The 17,268-nt window shown below is 40.3% G+C and overlaps 1 protein-coding gene across 1 annotated transcript in view; it reads left to right on the top strand.

Moving 5' to 3' along the window:
- Positions 1-15,160, top strand: part of CFI (complement factor I) — a 54,519-nt gene extending 39,359 nt beyond the window's left edge. The window contains exons 12-14 of the mRNA XM_026499181.4: positions 8,499-8,776; positions 12,709-12,813; positions 14,829-15,160. Of these exons, the coding sequence (XP_026354966.1) occupies positions 8,499-8,776; positions 12,709-12,813; positions 14,829-15,046 (601 nt within the window). The 3' untranslated portion in view covers positions 15,047-15,160. The remainder of the gene's footprint in view (positions 1-8,498; positions 8,777-12,708; positions 12,814-14,828) is intronic.
- The last annotated feature ends 2,108 nt before the right edge of the window (positions 15,161-17,268 follow it).

The raw sequence follows: 17,268 nt of genomic DNA, 5'->3' as shown, positions 1-17,268 counted from the left end.
ATCAGTGGCTAAAGGGCAATACCCAAAAGCTGATGATAACAAGTTAAGGGGGGCTGGAGGCCAGACTTTGGGATTCCAGCCTCAGTTCTGATCTTTAGAGTGAATGAAACGTCATTTGCTGAGTGCCTCTTACAGACCAGATAATGTGTGTGGCACTTTCACATATGTTATTTTGTTTTCATATTCTTTACAGCCCTAAGAGGTAAATATTAGTCTTCCCATTTTGTGGATTAGCAGACTGAGACTGAGAAGTTACATAACTCGGCTAAAGTTGCACTCCTAGTCAGCAGCAGAAACATAGTTGTCGGTACCATCTGTCACCACACAAAGCTTTTACAATATTATTGACTATATTCTCTACGCTGTATGTTACATCCCCTTGGTTTATTTACTTTATAACTAGAAGTTTGTACTTCCTAATCTTCTTCACCTATTTTGTCCACTTCTCAGCTCCTCCCCCTTTATCTATGAATCTGTTTCTGTTTTGTTTTTTCATTTGTTTTGTGTTTTAGAATCCACACATGAGTGAAATCATATGGTATTTGTCTTTCCCTGTCTGACTTATTTTAACCTAGCATAATACTCTCTAGATCCATCCATGTTGTTGCAAATGGCAAGATCTCATTCTTTTTTATGGCTGAAAAATATTCTATTGTATACATACATCACATCTTCTTTATCCATTTATCTATTGATAGACGCTTAGGTTGCTTCCATATCTTAGTTATTATAAATAATGCTGCAATGAACATAGGAGTGCATATATGCCTTTAAATTGGTTTTCATTTTCTTTGGGTAAATACCCAGAAGCAGAATTGCTGGGTCATAGGGTAGTCCTATTTTTAATTTTTTGAGGAACCTCCATACTGTTTTCCTTAGTGGCTGCACCAATTTACATTCCCACCAACACTGCACAAGTGTTCTCTTTTCTTGGTATCCTGACCAACACTTGTTATTTCTTATCTTTCTGATACTAGTCATTCTGATGGTTTTCATTCGCACCTCCCTGATGATTAGGGATGTTGAGCATCTTTTCATGTGTCTGTTGACCATCTGTGTGTCTTTGTATGTCTTCTTTGGAAAAATGTCTATTCAAGCACTCTGCCCATCTTTTAATTGCATTATTTTTTATATTAAGTTATGTAAGTTATATATATACACATATATTAGATATACATACATACATAGATATTAACTCCTTGTCAGATTAATGATTGGCAAATTTCTTCTTCCATTCAGTAGGTTCTCTCTTTGTTTTGTTGACAGTTTCCTTCATTGTACAAAAGGTTTTTAGTTTAATATAATCCCATGTTTATTTTAGCTTTTATATTCTTAGCTCCTTTGTCATAGATTAATTGACCATATGTATGTGTGAGATTTTTTCTGGGCTCTCTACACTATTCCATCGATCTATGTGTCTGTTTTCAGGACAGCATCATAATGTGTTGATTATTAAAGCTTTGTAGTGTAGTTCAAAATCAGGGAATTTGATACTTCCAGCTTTGTTCTTCTTTCTCAAGATTGCTGTGGCTATTTGGGGTCTTTTGTGGTTCCATACAAAGTTCAGGATTCTTTGTTCTAGTTCTATGAAAAATGTTTTGGTAAAAAAATTTGCATTAAATGTGTAGATTGCTCAGGGTAGAATAGACATTTTAACAATATTGGTTCTTCCAATCCACATGGAATATCTTTCCATTTATTTGTGTCTTTCCAATTTCTTTCATCAATGTCCTATAGTCTTTCACTTCCTTAAATTTATTCCTAGGTGTTTTATTCTTTTTGGTGCAATTGTAGAAAGAATTATTTTTATTCTGACAGTTCATTATTAATGTATAGAAACGATATCTGTATGTTAATTTTGTATCCTGTGATTTTACCAAATTCATTTATTAATTCTAATAGTTTTCCGGTGGAGTCTTCAGAGTTTTCTGTATATATTATCATGCCATCAGCAAATAGTGACAGTTTTACTTCTTCCTTATCAATTTGGATGCCTTTTATTTCTTTTCTTTTTTTGTTTTTGTTTTTTGGGTTTTTTTGTTTGTTTGTTTGTTTGTTTTTGGTCTGATTGTTGCAGCTAGGACTTCCAGTACTATGTGGGATAAAAGTGGCAAGAGTGGGCTTCCTTGTCTTGCTTCTGAACTTAGGGGAAAACTTTCACCAGTGTGTATGATGTTAACTGTGGATTTGTCATGTGTAGCCTTTATTATGCTGAAGTACCTTTCTTCTATATCCACTTTGTTGAGAGTTTTTATCATAAGTAGATATTGAGTTTTCTTTCCTGCATCTTTTGAGCTGATCATATGATTTTTATCCTTTGTTTTATTAATATGGTGTATCATATTGATTGATTTGTAGATGTTAAGCCATCTTTGTATCCCTGGAATAAATTCCACTTGATCATAGTGAACAATCCTTTTAATGTACTGTTGAATTCAGTTTCCTAATATTTTGTTGATGATCTTTGCATCTATGTTTATCAGAGATACTGGTGTGTAGTTTTCTTTTCCTGTAGTGTCTTTGCCTGGCTTTGGTATCAAGATAATGCTGGCCTCATAGAATGAATCTGGACGTGTTCCTTCCTCTGCAATTTTTTGGAGCAATTTAAGAAGGATACGTGCTAACTCTTTATATATTTGGCAGAATTCACTTATGAAGCTGTCTAGTCTTGAATTTTTGTGTATTGTAAGTTTTTAAGTTACTGGTTTAATTTCATTACTTGTAATCAGTCTATTCAGATTTTCTATTTCTTCAGGGGCACCTGGGTGGCACAGCGGTTAAGTGTCTGCCTTTGGCTCAGGGCGTGATCCCGGCGTTATGAGATCGAGCCCCACATCAGACTCCTCTGCTGTGAGCCTGCTTCTTCCTCTCCCACTCCCCCTGCTTGTGTTCCCTCTCTTGCTGGCTGTCTCTATCTCTGTCAAATAAATAAATAAAATCTTTAAAAAAAAGATTTTCTATTTCTTCATGATTCGGTTTTGGGATGTTTATGTTTTTAGGAATTTATCCATTTCTTTTAGGTTTTCCACTTTGTTGGTGTATAGTTGTTCATAGTAATCTCTTATAACCATTTCTATTTCTGTGGCGTGAGTTGTAACTTCTCTTTTGTTTCTGATTTTATTTATTTAGGCTCTCTTTTTCTTGGTGAGTCTGGCTAGAAGTTTATCAAATTTTTTATCTTTTAAAAAATCTGCTTTTAGGGGCGCCTGCGTGGCTCAGTCGTTAAGCCTGCTTCTTCCTCTCCCACTCCCCCTGCTTGTGTTCCCTCTCTCGCTGGCTGTCTCTCTCTGTCAAATAAATAAATAAAAGAATCAATGGTTGCTTTTTTTTAAAAAAAGATCTGTTTTTAGTTCTATTGGTCTTTTTCTATTTTTTCCCTCCAATTCATTTATTTATACTCTAATCTTTGTTATTTCCTTTCTTCTACTAACATTGGCCTCTGTTCTTTTTGTAGTGCTTTTAGGTGTAAGGTTAGATGGCTTATTTGAGATTTCTCTTGTTTCTTTAGGTAGACCTCTATTACTATGAACTTCCTAGAACTGTTTTGGCTGCATCCCATAGATTTTTGGACTGTTGTGTTTCCATTTTCATTTGTGTCAAAGTGTTTTTTAATTTTTTTCTCCTTGGTTTTTCATTGACCTGTTGGCTGTTTAGTAACATAATGTTTAGCCTCCATGTGTTTGTGTTTTTTCCAGTTTTCTTCTTGTAATTGATTTCTAGTTTCATACTTATGTGGTCAGAAGAGAAGCTTGATATGATTTCTATCTTCTTGAGTATATTAAGACTTGTCTTGTGGCCGAATATATGATATACTCTGGAAAACATTCCTGTGTGCTTGAAAAGAATGTGTATTCTGTAGTTTTTAGATAAAATGTTCTCTATATATCTATTAAGTCCATCCGGTCTAATGTATCACTTAAAGCCAATGTTTCCTTATTCATTTCTGTCTGATTGCTCTATCCATTGATATAAGTGGTATATTAAAGTCCCCTACTATTATTGTATTCCTGTATCTTTCTTTATGTATGTTAATACTTGCTTTATATATTTAGGTGCTCCTATGTTGGGTGCATAAATCTTTATAAATGTTATATCCTCTTCTTGAAGTTACCTTTTATCATTATGTAATGCTCTTCTTTATCTTCTGTTACAGTCTTTGTTTTAAAGTCTCTTGTCTTTTGTCTCTTGTGAGTATTGCTGCACCAGCTTTCTTTTTGTTTCCATTTGCATGGAACATCTTTTTCCATCCCCTCACTTTCAGTCTGTGTGTGTCTTTAGATCTGAAGTGAGTCTCATAAGCAGCATGTAGATGAGTCTTGGTTTCAACCCATTCAGCCACTCGATGTCTTTCAGTTGATGCATGTAATTAATTTACATGTAATTATCGATAGGTATGTACTTATTGCCATTTTGTTAATTGTTTATTGGTTGTTTTATGGTTCTTCTCTGTTCCTTTCTTATTCTCTGCATCTCTTCCATTGTGGCTTGATGGTTTTCTTTAGTTTTATGTTTGGGTTCTTTTGTCTTTACTTTTGCATATCTATTGTAGGTTTTTGGTCTGTGGTTGCCATGAGGCGCATCTATATTCACCCGCATACATAGCAGTCTCTCTCTCTTCCCATACACACAGCTGATAGTCACAAGTTTGAACACATTCTAAAAGCACTACATTTTTTTACTCCCTCCCTCATATTTTAAGTTTTTGATGTCTTAAGTAAGAAGATGTATCTTTTTATTATGTGTACCCCTTAACTGCTCATTTTTGTTATAGTTGATTCTACTATTTTTGTCTTTTAACCTTCATATTAACTTTGCAAGTAGCCAATTTACTTTACTGCTTTTACTATATATTTACCTATATCAGTAAGTTTTTTTTTTTCTTTCATATATTTCCTTATTTCTAGTTATGGCTTTAACATTTTTCATAAGATCAGTTTAGTGGTGATGAACTTCAGCTTTTTCTTGTCTGGGAAATTCTTTATCTCTTCTTCAACCCTGAATGATAATCTTGCCAAATAATGCATTCTTGGTTATAAGCTTTTCCTTTTCAGCACTTTAAATATATCCTGCTACTCCCTTTTGGCCTGCAAAGTCTGCTGAAAAATCAGCTGATAGTCTTACGAGATTTCCCTTGTTTGTAACTTTTTGTTCTTCTCTTACTGCTTTTAAGATTTTCTCTTTATCTTTAACTTTCGCCATTTTAATTATAATATGCCTTGGTATGGATCTCTTTGGGTTCATCTTGTTTTGGGACTTTCGGTGCTTTCTGGACCTGGGTGTCTGTTTCCTTCCCCAGGTTAAGAAAGTTTTCAACTATTATTTCTTCAAAGAAGTTTTCTGCCCACCTCTATTTCTCTTCTCCTCTGTGGACCCCTAAAATGTGAATATTAGTATACTTGATGTTGTCCAAGGTCCCTTAAACTACGTGTTTTTTTTATTATTATTTTTCTTTTTGCTGTTCTACTTGGGTAATTTCCACGATTCTGTCTTCCAGATCTCTGATCTGTTCTTATGGATCATCTAATTTGCTACTGATTTCCTCTAGAGTATTTTTTGGTTCAGTTATTGTATTCTTTAGCTCTGTGACTTCTTTTTAGTTCTTTCTTATATTTTTCAACTCTTGGTTGAAGATTTCACTGTGTTCCTCTGTTCTTCTCCCAAGTTCAGTGAGCATCTTTATGACCATTACTTTGAACTCTTTATCAGGTAAATTACTTACTTCCATTTCATTAGGGTTTTTTTTTTAACCCCTGGGGTTATATCTTGTTCGTTCTTTTATTTGGAACATATTCCTCTGTCTCCTGATTTTGTTTGACTTCCTCTGTTTCTGTGAATTAGGCAGAGCAGCTACCTTTCCCAGTCTTGAAGGAGTGGTCCTGTGTACATGCTTCCCTATGTAGACTGTGTGTGCTGGAGGCTTTGGTTGACCGGCCAAAGTGGGAGCCAGCATGGACCAGGGGGTCTTAGGGCATGCTACACTGAGGCCACCCTACAGAAACAGCTGGAGTGGGAGTGGGCATGGGTCTGGGGGTCCCAGGGTGCTCCATGCTGGAACCACCTGGCTGGAAAGCTGGAGCTGGAACTGGCCTGGGTCAGCAGGTTCCAGGGTGTTCTGCACCAGGGCCACTATGGCAGGCTAACTGGAGCTGGGGCAGGCAGGCTGGGGCACTCCACATAGGGAGTGCCCTGGTGGGATGGCTGGAGCTGAAGCAGGTGCAGGCTGGAGGTGTCCTGGAGTACTTTCTACCTGGGCCACTTTGGTGTGATGGCTGGAGATATAGTAGGCACAAACAGGGGGTATCTGAATGTGCACTGTATTGGGACAGCCTCAGTGAGATAGCTGGAGATGGGATGGGTGCCGGCAGGGGCCCACCTGAGGGGGATGGCTGGAGCTGTTAGGGCTAGGAATCTGGGGTTACTGAGACTATAGCCCAGCCAGAGTGTCTGGTCCCTGCTCCCATCTGTGCTATCAAGGTGGAGGGGAACTATAGACAATGGCACTCACCAGCGCAACATCAAGTCTGGAGTTCCCATCATTACCATGTCTCTGTCTCTCCTGCCATTCTCTGTGTGGTCCCCCTGTTGTTGCTGTGCAGAAGCTGTTCAGTTAGCCTCCCGTTCTTCTTCAGGAGGCATCGCTCTATATGTAGGTGTAGATTTGGTGTGTCCGCGGGATAAGGTGAGTCCAGGGTGTTCCTGCACTGCCACTGTGGACCACCACTCTCAGTAGTCTTAATCTACGTTGTTCCTATTTGTTTAATGCATATTCTCATGCATTTTGGTGGAAGGAAGTGCCTACTTCTTCCTCAGAAAGGCAGAAGATGTCAGACACTTCTTTGCCAGGCTCGTTTGCTTCTAGAGTATCTAAACAACATTTTTAACATGGCCCCTTAGGCTCCATATGATCTGACCCCTAATTACCTTTGCCAATTTCATCTTTCCCCACAGCTTCAGCTCTTGCTCTCTGCTGTACGTGCTGTGGACTTCTTTCAGTTACTCATGTGCACCTTGCTCCCTGTTGCGGAGAGATCTTCATATGTTATTTCTCATGCCTGAAATGATTTTTCCTACCCTGTTTCTCTAGTTAGTGCTACTCTTTACTCAGATCTTAGCTCAGTCTTCACTTCCTCAGAGAATCTTCCCTGACTCCCTTAAATAAAGCCTTCTTGATAAGTTCTCAGAACCCCGTGGGCTGTTCATTCCTCACTTTACACAGTAGAATACATATCTTCATTATTGTCATTATCCATTTAATACTGCATCTTTCCCTAGATCCTGAGCTCTATGAAGGCAGGAACTATTTCTGATTTTGTTCATGTCTATATCCTGGTGGCTAGCACAGTGCCTGGTCATAGTAGGTGCATACTAAGTATTGGTTAGTAAATTGAATGAATAAACAGAGTTAACCTTTAAACAATATTCAGGACCTCTGATCCTAAAAAAAAAAAACAAAATTAATATGATGCACAGCATTCTTGGAATATTAAGTGTAAATAAAAGCATCCTGAATACCTTCTTGGTTCCTAGAACAACACCGTTTAACTGTTAGGTGATTACCTGAGAAAATGATGGTAAATGCCAATTTGCTGGAAACCATGAGGTAAAAATTAGTATGAAAATTGAGTGAAGCATAAGAACAAGCAATATTTAGCTCATTAACCATTTCAACTAAATTTTAAAACAGCAAATATATGCCAGGTACAATGCTGGATGCAGGCATCTATCCACAGATTAATTAGACCCCATCTTTTTTTTTTTAAGATTTTATTTATTTATTTGACAGAGAGAGAGATAGCCAGTGAGAAAGGGAACACAAGCAGGGGGAGTGGGAGAGGAAGAAGCAGGCTTCCAGCAGAGGAGCCTGATGTGGGGCTCGATCCCATAATGCCGGGATCACACCCTGAGCTGAAAGCAGACGCTTAACTGAGCCACCCAGGCGCCCCATAGACCCCATCTTTGACCTCCAGGAGCACAGTCCAACAGGAAGAAGGGCTTGTGAGCAAGTAAATACAATGCAATGTTAAGATGAAGTCAGTCTTAAACACAGGATAATGACTGCTATGGTCTCCACCCTGAGAACCTCTGGGGTTGGCAGAGTAATGAGAATGTGTGTCCTGATTTCCCTATTCCCTCAACCACATTTCTGGCTACATGCTTTCTGGTCTCTGCTTGAACACCTTCAGTGACGGTACTCTCACTCCAGAGGTAGCCAACTCGTTCCACTTCTGGGCATCTCTGGTTGTTAGTGAGTTCTTTATGTCCCTGGTATTGAGCAATTAGATGGATTATTCCTCTTTTCATTTACCCACTGACTTTAATTCTACCCCATAAATGTAATCACACTGCTACATGACAGCAAGAATTTTTAAAAAAAAAATCTAGAAAAAGGAAGAAAGTCCTTTAAAAGGGAAGATATAAAGATAAAGCATCAGATGTTCATATTTATAGTTGGTATTTTTCCTCAATATATCTTATCTCTCTTTTCCTTTCTGTTATAGCGTCAGTAAAATGTACCATTACCAAATATGGACATCATTCCTAAGTACGTTAAGACCTGACAAAGACGTAATTGTTCACTACGTAAAGCAAATTTTTATTCATGAAAAGTACAACGGAACCACCTATGAAAATGACATAGCTTTGATTGAATTGAAAAAACACGCAAACCGAAAAGAATGTGTGCTGAATAATTCCATCCCTGTCTGTGTCCCCTGGTCTTCATATCTATTCCGACCTAACGACAAATGCACTATTTCTGGCTGGGGTCGAGAAAAAGGTATATGTTTTAAAATTTGTTAGTCAGAATCCAGGGGTTGAAATAAATGGGAATAGAAATGGATAGGAGCTAATTTCCTAGTACTCGGGGAGAAACATAGCATCAAATCCAGAAAAATGAGCATTCAGTCAGGGCTAGTTTCATGGGCGTGAGACCTGTGCCATTGCCCAACATCCCAGGCTCCAAAGGGCCCCTTGCTTAGCATACTGCCCTGCTGTCATCATCATGAAGTTCTTAATAATTTTTGCCTCAGCCCCCATCTCACATTTTTATTTTTCACTGGGCCCTGAAAATTATGCAGCTGACCCTGATCCAGAGTTTCTAAGGACAGCTACGCTCTGTGACCTTGAAGCGTACATTGAGGGGTAACCATTTACACACACACACACACACACACACACACACAAAAGTAGAGTGACAGGGGAACATATATAGCAATGATTTTCTGGATTTGTTAGAGAGACATGGATGGAAGATAAAATGGCTTTCAAAGCAATAGTCAAAGTATGGGTGAGTCAGTAATCCCACCACCCTCTGCTATCTCCTCCCCTCCCCCATTCTCCTTGCCCCACCCTCTCCATCACATCCCACAAAGAGGAAGAAAACATAAAGAATTATTTCTTGAGCTTCTAAGGAGACTTGAGGTGAACCTTTGTATGGATAAGCTATGTAGACACTTAGGGACAAATTATTAGAAAAACTGGCTAAATAAGAAGTTAAATTAGAATTAAATTAGCCAAAGCTTTTGCCTTTATCTTGAAGCATTGGCTTTGAAATTTAGCTTCCTTTTGACTTCCTACATTCTCTTTGTAAATAACTTCACTATGTTGGTCTTATAGACTCATACTCCAACACATTATTTAAAATTGCCAGATGGAAAAGTATAAAATATGTGTATAAATTAACCCAGATTTGTAGTATGTTTGAATACCCAAGACTAAATTTTATTAGTAACTAGTTTATCCGGAATGCATTATGTCCTTACATTTGTTCCTCTTAAAAAAAGTTTATTACGTACATTTACAAGTATACAGAAGAATAGAGATAAAAGTATAATAAACCTACTTATTCATCACCCAGTTTCTGATTATCAACCCTCTACCATTCTCATTTTATCTCTCTGAATCAATCACAATCTCAATAAGATAATTAGGAAGGGTTATTTATAAAGGGATTAATTACAGGGATGTGGATAGGGGGTTGGGGAACCACAGGGGCTATGCAGCAAACCGGGACCAACAGTACCAGAACATCCTCTCTGAAATCCGAAGATGTGAGGGGAAGAAGTGACCAAGAGAAAGAGACTCGGTAGAGCACTGAGAGAAGCAATGACTTTGGATTGAAGGTTACAGCCAACCCCAATCTCGTTATCCTCTCTTCTTACCCCCCCTTCTTCTGCTGGGGTTTTATGTTGAAAACCAGAGGCTAAGAGATTCCTACTGAGGCAATCCCTCAGATCAGGCTCTTTGGGCAGGGGGCAGGGCATTGAAGGGTGGAGAATGGATCTGAAGAACAATTGGGAGCTGTTAAACATATTCCCTCTACCCCACACATTTTTTTTTTCTGGAGCATAGATATATGTCCATGAATATTCCAGTAGATATCTTTACCAGGTAAGGACTTAAAAAACAAAAATAAAAGCAAAAACACAATGCCATTCATACACAACAAAATGAAAGTGATCCCACACTATCATCTAATAACCATCCCGTGTTTAGTATTCCTCAAGTATTTACAAAATATATTTACAGTCAGGATTATTTCCATTGGGATCCAAAGTCTGCACATTGCATTTGGTGGCTATTTTTCTTAAATCTTTTTAAATCTAGATCAGTTACCCCTTCCTTTTATTTAAAATGTATTTAATAAGGAAACTGGGTCATTCTTATTTTGGAATTTTCACACCTTGAATTTGGCTGATTGTATCCTTGATGTGGTATTTCACATGTTCTTTTTTTTTTTATTATTTAAGCTTTTATTTATTTATTTGACAGAGAGAGACAGCGAGAGAGGGAACACAAGCAGGGGGAGTGGGAGAGGGAGAAGCAGGCTTCCTGCCAAGCAGGGAGCCCAATGCAGGGCTCGATCCCAGGACCCTCGGATCATGACTGAGCTGAAGGCAGACGCTAAACGGCTGAGCCATCCGGGCGCCCCTTCACATGTTCTTCTATTCCATGTATTTCCTATAAACTGGTAGATATGTTCTTATGCATTGTTTTACTTGTTAATCAAATATAGTTTAACACATTTCTTGAGCCCTTACTGTCCTTGCAAGATAGTAATGCTAATGTGCTAGGATTTCACTGATGAAAAGTATGGACCAGGGCAACAAGGAGTATAGAGGTTACAAGACTTGAGAGACAAAGACAAGTTCTCAAGGACTTACAGTACAGAGGAGCCATCAGATGTGAATGCCACCATTGGACAGCAGAATGTGACAGGTGCCTCAAGAAATATACAAAACAATGGGGTGCCTGGGTGGCTCAGTCGGTTAAGTGTCCAGCTGTTGATTTTGGCTCACATCGTGATCTCAGGGTTGTGGGATCTAGCCCCGCATCAGACTCTGTTCTGAGCATGGAGCCTGCTTGAGAGTCTCTCTCTCCTTCTTCCTCTGCCCCTCCCCACTCACACTCCCCCTTTAAAAAAGAAAGAAAAAAGAGGAAGTATATAAAACAAGAGTTTAAGGGAGGGAGAAATCTCCTGAGCCAATAAAAATTGTTCACACGGTATAGGAGTTCCCAGTTTTTAAAGGCTTCCCCGGAGTTAGAAGAAATGATAAATTACTAATTAAAAAAAAAAAAAACTCTCAACCTGAGAAGGTAACATCTTAAAACTAACTTGAAGGAGAAAAAAAGAAACTCTTTCCTTGTTTGCCCTATACTTTGGTGGATTTTTGTCTCCCCCTGCTTCTCAGAAGAGAAGAATATTAGTTTTACAGTTTACTACGTACCCACTACAGTGCTAGGGTCTGAGGAAGTGTCCTCTCAAGACACCAGAAGCCTCTGTCCCCTGAGAGTTTATACATTAAGTGAGGGGGTAAGTCATTTGGCATAAGATGTGTAGTGTATAATTGGATTATGGAGTTCATGGATGAATTAATTACATAAATATTTATTAAGCAACTACTCTGTGCCAGCATGAGGCTGGGTGCTAACATAGCAATCCACCCATCAGGTCCAGTCCTTGCCCTCCTAGAGCATAAAAATTGCTGAAAGCTTGGGGAAAAGGTGGAGGGGAGATGGGGCAAAGACTCACTCCTTATACCCAAGACATTTCACCCCATATTCTTACGTTTTTCTCATCTTCCTGGACTGTCGATCAGCAGCAGTATCTGCCCCTTCTCTCTCCTTAGATGAAAAACATTCAAGCTCCACATCTCTAATTCAAATGAAATCCTAAATCCTCTTTCGAATCACTTAGGAGATGAACTTCTTCAGACACACAAAAACGCATACAGACTGATAACTTCATATGTATTTTCTTCATTTAACTTCTTATATTAAAAGGACGTTTTCACTCTAACAAGCACTTTCAAGGAAATCCAGGATGTAAGATGATAGGAGCTATTCATGTGAGAAAATGCTGATCACTGACTCCTACCCAGCTCCCTCCCCTAGACTCAGCAATCAGAGGGGAGGGGGTTTATCTTGTTCATCTCAGAGCAGCTAGGTCTCTGAAGTGAAAATGACTTCAGTCAGGAATGTGTTCAGAAACGCTCCCTTAACTATTTTTAGCAAGACAATAGGAGAAACAGGGCATAGGAGCAGCGTGTGATTAAATATGCTAATGAACTCTCCTCAAAAGTTGATTTATGTGTTAAGGAATATATAGAATCTTCTCTGTGCCTCCTGGTTTACTGAATGATGAGAGTATTTATTTAGATTTCTCATTTGTGACTTCTAAATGTGTGCGTGTTCTCTCCCTTTGCTTAGATAACCAAAAAGTCCATTTACTTCAGTGGGGTGAAGTTACCCTACTCCACAACTGCTCCAGGTATTATCCGGGTCGCTATTTTGAAAAAGAAATGGAATGCGCAGGTAAGCCCGGAGTGGTTTCTCTAAGCTCTGTACCTATACCCCCGACCCAACACCTCTTCTCCTCGCCAAACCCGCCCCCTCACCCCTCGCTCTGCGCCCTGGGCCCTTGCATCGGACCTCCTGGCTGGAGCTTCCCTTGCCCTAGCTCAGTCCCTCCTGCTAATACAAAGAGGAAAGATCTTCCTTACTCCACGGTATAGCAGGGTGACTAAAAGCACAGACTCTGGAACCAGGCTGCGTGGGTTTATATCCCGGTGTTTACCAGTTACGACTCACTGACCTTGAACAGCGTTCCCCATCTGCAAAATTGGGGATCTTCATAAATAAGGAAACTGAGGTACAGGGCAGTTACATAAATTTCCCAAATACAGACAAGACATGGCAGATCCAGCATCAAAACCCAAACTTAAATGATCTCATTTCAGACGCATCCGCTTGGAAGTAAATCCTCCCTCCTCAGCAATCCCGTGGCACTTTTTATGACCCCTGCCACCGTCCTTTACTATCAGAGTGGTGCTAGTGCCCCTAGCTCATGTTGCAGGCTCGCAGGGTTTGCACGTCAGAGTGGAAGAAGGAATCTCGCGGACACAACAGGGTGAAGTGAAGTGAAAGTTTATTAAGTGAAGGTGAGAGCAGAAAGGAAAGAAAAGCTCCCTGGAGTGAGAGGGGTCAGGGAATGGGTTGCCACGGAGGCCCTTAGTGGCGGGTTATTGAGAACTGACCTGGAAGCTTGTGGCCTTGAGATTCTTGTGTCTTGGTTTGTTCCCTTATCTCTTGTTTCGCTCTGTCTCAGCGTCTCCAGAGCCCAGTCAGGGGAGTCAGGGCCTCCTATCTCTCCCGTCTGGACCTTAACCCCTTCCCTAATCCTGGGACAGACCCTGTGGGCAGAAAGAGCTGTCTGAGATTGTGAGGAATGGCTGATTGTGTCCTTTCTAATTAGTGGGGGTGAGGCATAGTGTGAGTCTCCAGGGAATCTGGAAGCAAGCCTTTCAGGACCTTGAGGGGCCAGCTGCTGCCGAGATAAGCTTACTTTGAACATTAAGGCACTAAGGCAGCCACCAGTACCTTGAGGAGGGTCACGCTCTGCATGTCGCAGTACCTATCAGTGGGCTGTGAACTGTAAGGAGATTTTCATGTAAGCTACATTTCTTTTGCCTTTGTTTCCCACATTACTAACACAGCTCCAACAGTTCACTTATGGTGGTGACGCAAAGGCAGGGAACCAGCCAGGGTAATGCATTTACAATGCTTTACTAGAACCATTTATAAATAGTGTATTCCAGAAAAAGGCAAAGTTATTGACATCCTATAACTTTTGGGATCAGTGAGTTAAAAACCTTAGAAAGTCCTAAGAGTGAGAAGAAAGGAAACAGACCATCCCCTGTGCCCTCCCTTCTTAAATGGAGTTCCGGATGACAGAGGACAAAACGGGAGAATAGTACAAAACCCACCAGGAGTCAGTTATCACAGTTAAGAGGAAAAGCTCAGAAGATCTGCCTGCCTGAGTTCAAGTCCAACCTCTGCCACTTAGTAGCTGTATGACCTTGGATAAATTAGTTAACCTCTCCGTGCCTTATTTGTCTCGTATGAAAATAAGGATAATAATGATACTTATCTCATAGGGTTGTGGTTTAGGATTAAAACAATGAATGACTAATACATATTAAGCCCTCAGTAAGCACGAAGTTTTTCCATTATTTTCCCACTTAGCATTGGATGCTACTTTCAGATTGCAATCTCGTCAGAGTATAAACTTGCATGAAACAGAGGAAGCGCGGGAAGCACTCACTAAATATGGAGAATGAGCAGAAGACAAAGGGCTTCCCAACCTGCACCTCTCCACCTCGGTGGGGCCAGCAGGGCCCTGAGAGGGAAAGTACGCCTTATTTCCGGTTAGCGAAGTGTGAGAAAGCCAACGTTGGTACACCCCTTGGTGGAGGAGACAGGAAGTCGGCATGGCAGCCTCGACAAACAGAAGTACATGTGTGATTTTCTTCTTCCTTTGTCTTGTTCAGGTACAGATGACGGTTCCATCGATGCCTGTAAAGGGGACTCCGGAGGTCCCTTAGTCTGTAAGGATGTCAACAATGTGACTTATGTTTGGGGTGTTGTGAGTTGGGGTGAAAACTGCGGAAGACCAGAGTACCCAGGTGTCTACACCAAAGTGGCCAGTTATTTTGACTGGATTAGCCACCACGTGGGAAGGTCTCTTATTTCTCAGTACAATGTATAAAATTGTGATCTCTCTCTTCTGCTCTTTTTCTCTTGGTAGTTGGATTTTAGTTGAAATGATACTGCATAATTAGTACTTCCCTAGGAAAAAAATAATAAAGCACGTTTTATTGGATATTTTTAAAGGTCTCTGCTAAACTTCTTCCATATCGGAACTTTGCTGTATAATTATCAAAGAAATACTTGAGTCGGGCATACATACTTTATTTATTAGAAAATGTGATTAAGTTATCTCTTTTTACAGGAAGGATATATTGATTATGCTAAAGGTTTTGCTAGTTGAATGACACTGGATTCACATAAGCTTGTGTTCAAACCCCAGTTCTACCATCTACTAATTACTTGGCCCCGGACAATTTACTATCTTTGGGTCTTATTTTCTACCTTTAAAATGGAAACTAGAATTTTGCAAAAATGAAACCGCATACTAAATAAAATGTTTGCATAGTACCTGTCACAGGAAAATAACTGACCTCACGGCTCTTGTCCCATTTCTCTGCTTTTTAAAGTATTAAAAGTTCTCTTGAAAGATTTGTCTTTGGTTCCCCATTTCAAAAGTCCTCCTTGACCCTCCCTTTAAACTCTCCACAGATACTGCCACACAACCACTGACCTCCTCGGTGTCAAACCCACAGTCACTTAGCTACTCTCTTCTCCCCTGCCTAGCAGCAGTAGACACAGTCCGCCCCTCAGGACATCACACTCTGCCTGGCCCACTGCCTCCCTGGCCGCTCTCAGCCTCCTTCCCAGTCTCTTCCTTCTGGCCATTCCTTTCACATTGTGCTTTCCCTAGTGATCTTACCTAGAGTCCGTTCTAAATCCCACCCGCAGTCCAATGCCCCACCAATCCATATCTCCAGCCCTAATCTTCCTAAATCCCAGACTTGTATTTCACTGAGCACTTAACATCTCCATCTGGACATCTAACAGCATTTCAAAAGAAACATAGCCAATGCAAAATGGCCCTTTCTTTATCCAGGTCCTCCCTTCTTAGTAAATGGCATATACTCAGGGCTCTCCTGTGGACCCACTGCACGGTAGGCACCAGTGTCTTTCTATCATGTGACCCTACTTTAATCTCAGCATAGCACTTGCCATCATGCAACATGTCCTGTTCTCATTGGTTTGTCTACTTCTTCGCCACGATGCTCACCCACTACTGCCCTCTATGTACTACACTGTAGGACACGAGAGAAGAGAGACTGTCTTCCTTCTGTCTGCCCCCTTAGCACTTGGCTCATAGGAGGTGCACAGTGAATAAACGTAGCTGCTTTTATTATGATGATTTAAAATGCAGCTATCATCATTCTGAAGACTGAGGTATATTTTTCACATAAATATTACCTTCAATACCTGGGGTTCAGTCCTGGATAAAGCCCAGTTGTTTTAATAAGAGAAATGTCCATTTCTATGTATATTCCAAAGTAGCTAACTGCTCAGATTTTTTTTCCTTTTTAAAAAATATTGGTAACGGGGCGCCTGGGTGGCACAGCGGTTAAGCGTCTGCCTTCGGCTCAGGGCGTGATCCCGGCGTTATGGGATCGAGCCCCACATCAGGCTCCTCCGCTATGAGCCTGCTTCTTCCTCTCCCACTTCCCCTGCTTGTGTTCCCTCTCTCGCTGGCTGTCTCTCTCTCTGTCGAATAAATAAATAAAATCTTTAAAAAAATAAATAAATAAATAATAAAAAATATTGGTAACATATGCATACATTTTTTTTAACTGCTTTAAGTATTTTGAAGGGCACAGTTTAGGAGCATTAAGTACGTTCCCCTTGTTGTGCAACCACACTGTCTCCAAAAAGTTGTTCATCTTCCCAAACTGAAATTCTGTGCCCTTTACACACTAACTCCTCCTCCCCTCCCATGCTGCCCAGATTTGTAATGCCTTTTATCATTGAATGCAAGAGAGTATTTGGTCATCTATGGCTGTGTAAGAAAGAACCCTCACATATTTATTTAAATAACCATTGTTTATTATTTTGCTCACATGTCTGGGGATTGACTGGGCTCAGCTGGCCATTTCTTCCATCCTCTGGTGTAGTTGCTATCAGACAGGGAGGGCTGGGGAAGGGTCATCTTGAAGGCCTCACTCACGCGTCTGGTGCTTGGGCTGACAGAACTCAAACACCTGGGGCTTCTCGGGCTTCTCTCTCTATGTGGTCGTCTCCACTTGGGCTCCCAACATGGGGACTCAGGGGCACTAGAGTCTTACGTAACAGCTG

The sequence above is a fragment of the Ursus arctos genome, unplaced genomic scaffold (genome assembly GCF_023065955.2).
Source record: "Ursus arctos isolate Adak ecotype North America unplaced genomic scaffold, UrsArc2.0 scaffold_11, whole genome shotgun sequence".
In the NCBI taxonomy this organism is placed as follows: domain Eukaryota; kingdom Metazoa; phylum Chordata; class Mammalia; order Carnivora; family Ursidae; genus Ursus; species Ursus arctos.
The sequence above is the reverse complement of the archived record's forward strand: the minus strand, read 5'-3'. Positions and strand labels throughout refer to the sequence as shown.